The 9777-nt window shown below is 54.9% G+C and overlaps 1 protein-coding gene across 1 annotated transcript in view; it reads left to right on the top strand.

Annotated features, from left to right (window-relative positions):
• The window catches only part of SPNS3 (SPNS lysolipid transporter 3, sphingosine-1-phosphate (putative)), a 55892-nt gene that overhangs the window by 8008 nt on the left and 38107 nt on the right, over positions 1–9777 (top strand). Inside the window, exons 4-7 of the mRNA XM_069083252.1 lie at positions 879–1030; positions 1793–1859; positions 2195–2337; positions 3248–3403. Coding sequence (XP_068939353.1) covers positions 879–1030; positions 1793–1859; positions 2195–2337; positions 3248–3403 — 518 coding nt within the window. The remainder of the gene's footprint in view (positions 1–878; positions 1031–1792; positions 1860–2194; positions 2338–3247; positions 3404–9777) is intronic.

Raw genomic sequence — 9777 nt, 5'->3', positions numbered from 1 at the left:
CCCCCCCCTCCAGTGTCCTCTCTTCCCCCCACTCCAGTGTCCTCTCTTCCCCTCCCCCCCACTCCTCTCCTCCCTTGTCTTTCCCCTCCTCTCACCTTCCCCTGAACACTGCTGCTGAGGGAGGCATCTGGTCAGACCCATCCTGGAGCAGCTTTACCTGTCCAGCCCCCAGGCATGAAGGAGCAGCTTCCTACCCCAAGTGAGGGGGGACAGGGGTGCAGCTGCTTTGGGATCCTCCAGCCCTCCTCCCAGCCGCCCCTGCCCTCAGGCAATTCAATGGGATTTACCCCAATGATGCTAACAGTTGAAATGGAGGCTCTGGGGACAAGAAGCCCTGAACGACTTTCACAGGAATGGGGCTCAGCTCTGTTCTGCTTGGACCCCCCCCCAGAGCCAGGATCAGGAGTTGGGGGGGGGAGAAGTAGGGAGCCTTGGAGCAGGCAGCTTTGGTCTGGGGGCCAGAAAGAACCTGCTGGCCCTGGGGGGGGCTTCTCTCCCCTGCCCCATTAGGGGTGCTCAGAATGCAGCTCTATTCATGGGGCAGCTCTCAGAAGAGCTGTTCTGGATTGAAGCAGGCTGCCTGCCCAGGGTGGTAGAGACTTCCCTATCCCTGGAGGGCTTCAGGCAGAGGCTGGGCATAGGACATCTGCTCAGGTCTGGGCTGCAGTAGAGGCCCTGGAGCCCCCAGGATTCCAAACCCCTCCTTTTCCGGCTCTGCTATCTCCCAGCCTTTCAGGCCACTTTGAGGCCTAATCTGGCCAGGGGTGCCTAGAGGGAAGGGCTAGGAGAGCTTGTAAGAGGTCACTCCTCTCTGGGCAGAGGCCCCATCAATGGCCTCCTGGCTCATGATTTTCCTCTGCTTTTGTCTCCCTGGGCAGTATTCCTGGCTATTCTTCCTTTCGAGGGGAGTTGTGGGTGTTGGAGTGGCCAGTTACTCCACCATCGCCCCCACCATAATCGGGGACCTCTTTGTGAAGGACCAGAGGACCTGGATGCTGTCCTTGTTCTATATCTTCATCCCAGTTGGAAGGTGGGTGGATGCCAGCTATGGGCCTGTTTCTCAGGAGGATAGACTGAGGTCTAAGATAGCTGGCTTGCAATGCCATTTGTCTGTAGAGTTTTGTGGACAGTGCAGTTCAGCCACAAGCATTTATCAGTCACCTAGCTCAGGCAAAGCCTTGTGGTGTAGTGGTTAGGGCGGGCCAGGTTCTGAGTCAGGGCTGGGTGACCGCTTATTCTGACTTAGCTCTCAGGGCCCCGGGAGTCTTTCCAGGGCCACATGGGACAGAGAAGTCAGGAATCTGCTTGGGTGGGGGGGGGGGGGGGGGGGGGGAGAATGTTCCCCTGTACTAGTGAAATCAGGGCTCTGGACTCAGATAAAAGGTGCGAAGGGCTCCAGACGCGGTGCCAGAGACAAAGGCAAAGCAAAGTCTGTCTTTGTGGGGACTTGTCTTTCTTCGCTGACTCTTGAGCGTAAAAAAGTGTGCACACAATTCAAGGCAGGAGAGAGAATGAACATGTGGGGCGTGAGGGAAGGCTTCCCGAGGCTCCACGTGGGCAGTGCCTGGACCGACCCTGAGGACTCCTCGAGGCTGCGATAAGGAGGGAGAGGGCTCCCCGAACAGGGAGGAAGGACATTGAACGCCGAGTCCAAAGAAATGCTCCGAGCACGTGTCTGCGGAGCCGGCCCTTGGTCCCTTCTTGGGAGCTCGGAGGAGGGGGGCGCTCCTCGCGGTGACTTCCCGCCTCCTTTGGGTTCTCGGAAATACTCACCAGAGTTTTCTCTCTTCAGTGGCCTGGGTTATGTCTTCGGATCTGCTGTGACTAAAGCTTTGGGGGACTGGCGCTGGGCGTTCAGGGTAAGGGTGGGCTCCCTGCTCCTCCTTCCCTTTCTCCCTTCGCCACTGATTCAGAGGGAGTGGGGACAGTTCCATCCACTTTATTTGGGTTTAGAAGGAAGCAAAGCGGGATGGGGAGCAAAGGGGGGAGGGACCAGCCGTGCCAGCGCCAACAGCTGGATGTCGGGGCGCAGCAGAATCCTGGGTCTAGTGACGGGGTTTAACTGGACCTCGAGCCCAAGGCCAAAGATCAGTCAGCCTGGCCCTGCGCATACGGCCCCCGCCCTTCCCACCTAGGAGAGGAGACTTGGGAGCAGACAGGGGCCGCTCCGGACTGGGCTCTTGGCTCCCTCCAGATCATGCCCTGCCTGGAAGCTGTGGCTTTGCTGCTGCTGGTCCTGCTGGTCCCAGACCCACCCCGGGGAGGCGTGGAAGAGCAGAGAGAAGCCGATGTCGCCAGGACCAGCTGGTGTGAGGACATCAGATATTTGGGGACAAAGTGAGTGCCGGCAGTGGTGCGCCGCCCTTCCCAGTCCACGCTCGGCCCTTGGCAGCCAAAGAAGGGGCAGCGGGGAAGAAGCTGGGCTAGAATCAGGGCTCGGTGAGGCTCCTGACTGTTACTGATTCTCTGGGCCTCAGTTTACTCATCGGGGAAATGGTGGCGGCGGTGGGGGTGTTGGACTAAGCCTTGGAGGCGGCCTGAGACTTTAGAAAGCTAGGAAAGGCTTTTTAAGAAGAGCCCCCCCCCCCCGTGAAGTTTCACCAGTTCTACCCCTAAGACTCATTCTCCTAGGGGAGCACCAGGTGTCAGATGGGGCAACCAGGGAGAGCAGAGGCAGCAGGGGAGCCTTGGCTTTACACGTTTCACCCAAATCCCAGCCTCCTTGCTGGCTGCTTGAGGCGGGTTGGCAGAGGGTCTGTCTGCAGAGGGGATGGTGGGCTGATGACTGACCGCCCCTGGCCCCTCCTAGCCCTGGTACTTCAAGAGTTCCAGGGTTTTCTTTGGGGGAGAAGGTGTTGTGCAGATCCTAAAGGGAGGGAAACTGAGTCACAAATACTGAGAAGCGGCATCTAGGCCTGGTCGAGGACAAGCTGGAACCAGGCAGGGAGGCACATGCCCACCAGGGAGCGCTGTTAACCTGTTAGAACTCCCAGCCTCTGCTTAGTGCTTGTGTGAAGGGATGGGGGCGGGGAAGAGGGAAGAGGTGGAGATCTGGAACTCAGAGCCCCAGCAGGCTACCCGCCCCTCCTGTCACATTCCCAGCTCATCTGGGAAACGGAGGGAAAGAGCTCTTGGGGCGTCAGGAGGCAACCAGCCTCCTCCCTCATCTGTAAAATGGGCTAATAGTGCTGGTTGGTGCAGGGCTGCTCAGGGGCAGCCTCTGACCTCACCCCCATTGTCTCTGCAGCTGGAGTTTCCTGTGGTCGACTCTGGGAGTCACAGCCATGGCTTTTGTAACGGGAGCCCTGGGCTTCTGGGTCCCAAAGTTCCTCTACTACACCCGGATGATTCATGGGCTGCAGCCTCCCTGCCTCCTTCAGGGGCCTTGCGATTCCTCTGACAGGTGAGGGGCCGGGCCAGGGCTTCCAGGAGAGCCTGCTGCAGGGGCTGGGGACTTGGCAGGGAGAATGCCTCCCCTGCAGGGTGTGCCCGGGCAGCTGCCTCTGGGATGTCCTTGCTGTGTGACTCTAAGGGAAGCTCCTTATTTCTTTGACCCTTTGGGAATCTTGAAATGCTATGGAAAGGCAGCAATTTAGCCTGACCTCTTCTCATACAAGAGGAAACTGAGGCTCCAGGGAGAGAAGGAAAGAGGCTTGTCTGAGTCTGGGGGCCATCTGTGAGGAAGTGTGCCCTGTGCCTTGCTGGACATCCATCTGGGTACCCTATTTCTCTCCCCAAAACCTATATATATATATATATATATATATATATATATATATATATTTTTTTTTTTTTTTCTTTTTGGAGGGCAATTGGGATTAAGTGACTTGCCCAAGGTCACAGGCTAGTTTTTGTGTTGTGTCTGAGGCCAGATTTGAACTCAGTTCCTCCTGACTCCAGGGCCAGTGCTCTATTCATTGTTCCACCTAGCCGCCACACCCCAAAACCAATTTTAAAGTATTTAAGTATGTGGATATAGGGTCTCCAGAGCCCCATTTAGCTGGGTAAGTCCTAGAAAATCACAGAATCTGCCAAATTCTGGACACATCCACCAAATGCTTGGGCAGAGCCTAACGGGATGGCACATCCCTTGTGAGGGCATTTGGCAGACCCAGATTCAGCCTCAGCGAAACCCTCCTCGGCCTATGAGTGCATGGGAGGGCAATGCTCTTAATTAGTCGAGTTTGTGGGGATACAGCTTTGAGAGTACAGGTAGAAGTCCTGGGTGGGAATCCTGGCTCCATTCCTTACTGCCTGTATGACCTTAGGCAAATCCCTGCCCCTTTCTGGGTCCTCAATTTCTCCGCCTGTAAATGGGGGGTGGAACTCAGTGTTCTCCCAGGGCTCCTGGATTCTCACTAGCAAGCCTCAGTTTACCTGCCTCATCAGCTTGTCCCCACACCCACTCCCACCCCCAGTAAGCCTAGCTCTTCTCTGCTTCCATTGCTTCATTCCCAGCAGCACCTTCTGTACACCCCCCAAGCTTCCTGGGTGCTGGTATGAGCCTCCACTTCTTGCCCTCCCTCCCTCTGCCCACCCTGGCACCCAGCTGCACACCAGTCCTTCGCCTTTCGCATCGTCGCTCCAAGATGGCACATGGGGACTCCCCAACTCTCTCTGCCAGGGTCTTCGGTCATCAGGATGGCATTGTTCTCACTCTAGAGCCCTGAAAACACTTCTTCTTTTTAGCCAGTGTTTAGAGAGCACTTTACAATTAACAGAAAATTTTACAAAGATAATCTTACTGGAGTATAACCCCTTGTAGGTAGGCACTATTGTGATCCCCATTTCACAGAGGAGAAGACTGGGGCAACCAGAAGTGAAGTGACTCATCCAGGGTCACACAGCCAGGAAGTGTCTGAATGGCCCTGTCACTTACGGAGGAAGCCTGGCCCCAGCTGGAAGCTCAGTGGTCACTCCCAGGACCCTCTCAGCGACTGGCCCAGCGTGGAGGCTCTTCCTTCCTGGCCTGTCCCTGCCCTTGCCCCTGCCCTCTGCCCCTGCCATTGTTTTCCCCTGCCATGGTTTGTCCCTGCCCCTGCCCTCTGCCCTCTGCCCTTACCCTCTGCCCCTGCCCTTTGCCCTGCCCTTACCCTCTGCCCCTGCTATGGTTTGCCCTCCCCCTTCCCTCTGCCCTCTGTCCCTGCCCCTGCCCTTGTGGGTTGGCAGTGTCAGTGCCAGGCTGGCTGCTGATGCTTCAGGCTTTAGCTTGACCTGCTTCTCAAGGCTCAGATGGCTGGAGCTCCAGTGACCCACCAGGTTTGTCCTCCCTAAGAGCAGGGCTTAAAGGGCTTTCTCTCCTTTCCCTTTCTCCCTGGTTGTTCTCTCTGCATCTGACCATTCCACTTAGGAGACTTTTGGGTTGAAAAAAGAAAGGCAGGAGTGAGTGAGCCAGGGGTGGATGTCTCTGCGGATTGCTGCACAAGCTCAGCTCTCCGCCCCGGCCGCAGGTCTTCCCTGGCCTTTTCGTCTTGTCATAGAGACAGAAAATAACCAGAGCACTGTTTGGGGGTGTTCATCTTCCTGACATGTGCTGGTGGGGCCCTGGTCTTCTCTTTTATGGGGTATGTAGCCCTCCCTCCCTTGTTTCAGTTGTGTCTGACTCTTCATGACCCCATTTGGGGTTTTCTTGGCAGAGATGCTGGAGCAGTTTGCCATTTCCTTCTCCAGCCCATTTTACAGGTGAGGAAATTGAGGCAAACAGGGTTAAGTGACTTTCCCAGGGTCACACAGCTAGTCTATGTAAATGTCTGAGGCCAGGTGGGAACTCAGGAATATGAGTCTTCCAGACTCCAGGTCTGGAGCTCTACCCACTGCCCCACCTGGCTGCCTCATCTCCATCCTGATGATTCCCAACCTACTTAGCCAGCCTCAGCCTCTCTAACTTCCAGTCTTGAATCTCCAACTCAACATCTCCAACTGCATGTCCAGTAGATGTCTTCAACTCAGCATGTCCAGAATTGAACTCTATCTTCTTCACCCCAAGCCCTCCCCTCTTCCAAATTCCCCTATGACTTTCAAGGGCACCATTATCTTCCCTGTCCCCCAGGCTCACAACCTAGGTGCCATCTTCAATTCTTCACTGTCTCACCCCCAGATCCAATCTGTTGCCAAGGCCTGTCCAGTTTACCCTGGAAATATCTCTCCCCTACAGCCCCTTCTCTTCTCTGACCCTGCCCCATCCTGGTGCAGACCCTCCTCACCTCACACCTGGGTTATTGCAGTAGCTGCTGGGGTGGGGGTCTGCCTGCCTCAGGTCTCTCCCCCCTCCTCCTCTCAGTCCCTTTCCCTAAAGCTGACCACAGGCCCCCCCCCACTCAGTACATACCCTCCAGAGGCTCCCATCTCAGCTTCAGGATCAAATACAAGATCCTCTGTTGGGCATTCGCAGTCACCTGGCTCCCTCCTTCCTCTCCAGTCTTCTTATGCCTGTCTTGCCACTGGACTCAGATGACCAGAGGAGAGAGTAAGGCTGGTGACTTTGTGTCACTTAAACCAGTTCACTAGAGTCAAGACGTCACCTTCTGATGTCATTGGTCCTCTTGGAGCCCCAAGGACAAACAAACAATCCTTCATTCCGTCTTTTGTCAGTGTCTCCTCGAAAGCCAAATCTGTCCGAGATCTGCCTCGGTGGCCCCTCCTTCGGAGGCCTCCCTCTTGTCTCCTGGTCACAGGTTCCCTCTGACCAGACCTTGGCCTCTGCAGAGAAATGATAGTTACCCTGTTTGGTGCCTGCAGCAGGTTCTTTGCTTCCCCCACTCCGTCTGCTGGTCTACAGAGGTCAGAGCCTATTTCCTTTTTGGGCTGGGTATGCCTTCAATGCTCCAGCTCTTCCGTGGGGTTCCTTTCACAGCCCCACTTGGGTGACCCCTCCCTAGGCCCCCTGAGGGTGGGTCCATGCTCCTTCCCTCAGAATTCGATCACTGGTGAGCCCTGAAAGGCAGAGGTTTCTAATACCATGACTCCCAGGTTCCCATCGGGTGTGTCCCTTAATATCAATCAGCCAGTTGATATCAACTTGCCTTTACAAAGGAATATTTGCTAAGAAAACTTGTCACCATCATCACTTTCATGTAGTACTAAGGTTCGCCAAGCACTTTACAGACATTTATCTCATTTGCTTCTCAGAACAACCCTGGGAAGTAGTTGCTGTTTATTTTCATTTAATAGATGAGGAATCCAAGGCATAGAAATGAAATGACTTGTCCAGGGTCACACAGCCTAGTGTCTGAGGTAGAATTTGAACTCAGATTTTCCTGACTCCATGTTCAATACTCTATATACCGTGCTGCCCAGGTGACAAGTTATAGCAAGGACAGAGATCATGGAATGTCCCCCTGAATGGCTGCAGAGTGCATGCTCCTTTTTGGCCCATGCATATGCACAGTCCTTGGGAGGGCAGTCTGGCTCAGAGCACACACATAATAAAGCACTTGGACTGGTCATTACCCATGCCTGCTGGCCCTGGGTGTCCTTTCCTCCCTTCTCAGGATATCTGCTACCCTGGTTCCAGGGCACAAAGCTCATGCCCCCCTTTGGCTCATGCCTCCTGATAAGAGCCTGAGAGGCCAGCAAAGAAGGAAGGTTGGAGAGTGTGGGGGGCAGCAGGGGGAAGGCAGTGATCCAGCTGCTAACTGAGCCTCTCCTGGGTCTCTTTACAAAGTATCTGGCTGTCCTGGACCACTTATCCCTGGAATTGGGGAAGGGTGAGGGTGGAAACAAGCCCCTGGGCATGTGAAGGAAAGAGCCAAGAGGGCAGAAGGATCCTGTCACTGCAGAAAACAGGTGTGTGCATGTCAGAACCTTTAGTAATGTGAATATTTATCCATTTAGTGTGTGCTTGGGAGTTCTGGTGGTTTGTGGACTGAACAGGGAACAGAAGGAGAGAGGCCACATTGCGGGAGAGGGGACAAGGGATGGGGTAAGAGGGAAAAGGGAGAAAAGGGGAAAGGAGGAGGAGGAGAGAGAAGGAGAGAGTACAGATGGAGGGGAGAGACAGAAAAAGAAAAGATGAAGAGAGAGAAGAGAGAGGAAGGGAGAGAGAGAAGGGGGTAGAGGAAGAGGGAGGGAGAAAGAGAGGAGAGATGAGAGGAGAGAGAGAGAGAGGAGAGAGGGGGAGAGGAGAGGAGAGGGAGAGAGGTAGACATGGAGAAGACAAGAGACAGACTCTTTGGTCGAGTCTTGGAGCTGCAGACAAGAGGATCAGTGGGGATGAAGGCTATCGCATGAGGGAGAGTGTCTGCGGTGGTGGTGGGGACTCCCTAATCCATGCTGATGTCCCAGTATTGGGAGGCCCCCCCGAGGAGCAAACCTGACTAAAGGACAGTGGAAAGCATCCTGGTGTCAGGAGAGACCGGTCCTGGAGAGAGATGTTTGACATGGAACAGCTGTGTGACCCTGGGGAAGTCACTGCATATCTCTAGATGAAAGTTCCCCCTCTAGATAGGGGTAACACTAGCTCTATGTAGCATCTTCTTCCTGGGCTGGGGGGAGGGCTAGGTGAACCCAGTGAGGTGACAGGGTCTGAATGGCTCCAGGCACTCTTCCAGCCGGGAGCTGTCCTCATCCTGACTGCCACCATGACCCCCACCAGCAAGTTCCTGTACTCCAGAAAGGGGGAGGAGTGTGTGGAGAGCTTGATGAGGAGAGTGGAGTTCTGACCCTTCTCTGAGGTCATGGCCACAGCCTCCCCAGGCCTGAGACTCCTTGGGGCTCCTTCTTGCTGCCCCTTCACCTGGGAGAGGGATGGGTGGCACCCTGCTTTTTTCTTCTTTTGCCAAGGGGGCATCTCATCCCATTTTCCTACTTGGCAGTCTCTTGGCTCCATGCTCACATTTCCCTCCCCCCTTCACCCTCTCCTAAGCCAGAACTTAGGAGGACTGTCCCCTTCCTTCCCCCTCTTCTACAGCAGGCACATTGGCTTGATTTATATCAGAACTATGGGTTTGTGCCTTGGGCAGCAAGACTGCTATAGCACATATCCCTCCTCAGTCTCCATGAGTCCTGACCCAAGTTCATGCCAGCCCTCTGCCTGAATGGCCATTCTTGTGACCCAGCTTGCCCCCAGCTCTCTCTGGGATCTTGTTGGCTCTATTTCTTGAGGGTCACAGTGAGAGCTGGAGGTTGGGGTCCTGCAGGGGGCTTCTAGAAAAAACCACAGTGATTCCCCCACCAGCTGACCTTCTTAGAGCAGAACTGGGGCATCTGCAGAGCCTTGCCCCAGAGGGAGTGGAGGCCTTGGCAGAGAGCTAGGAATAGCTCTCCCAGGATAATTAGCTGGGCAGCACGTCAGTCCTGTCTCTGTGGAATGTGAAAACAATCAGAGTAATGAGCTGGGCAGGAGAGAGCTTGGCTGCAAGGCCATGTTGGTCATGACCATGGCTGTTTTCATTCCCAGAGGGAACTTCCTTAATGAAGACCTATTTCTGCCCCTTCACTGCCGTTGGGGACAGGCATAGGTCACATGGGGCTGGCTCTGTTGTTGTCCATGACCCCATTTGGGGTTCTCTTGGCAGAGATACTGAAGTGGTTTGCCAGCTTCTCCAGCTCATTTTACAGAGGAGGAAACTGAGGGGTAGGTCTGGGCTAGAGCAGAGACTGGTTGAGAGGCCACTGCACTCTTGGTCTAGGCAATGACAGCTCTGTGACCAAGAGCATTGTTACTGTCTCCAGGACTATGGGGGCATTGGTGGTGGTCATAGGTCAGAGGGGACTTCTTTTGGTGCCTTGGCTCAGGCAGAAACTCCACAGGGATGGGTACACAAGAGGATGTCAGGG

Source organism: Petaurus breviceps, unplaced genomic scaffold (assembly GCF_028583685.1).
Source record: "Petaurus breviceps papuanus isolate PSGF00001 unplaced genomic scaffold, PetGlider_PUasm1.0 173, whole genome shotgun sequence".
In the NCBI taxonomy this organism is placed as follows: Eukaryota; Metazoa; Chordata; class Mammalia; order Diprotodontia; family Petauridae; genus Petaurus; species Petaurus breviceps.
The sequence above is the reverse complement of the archived record's forward strand: the minus strand, read 5'-3'. Positions and strand labels throughout refer to the sequence as shown.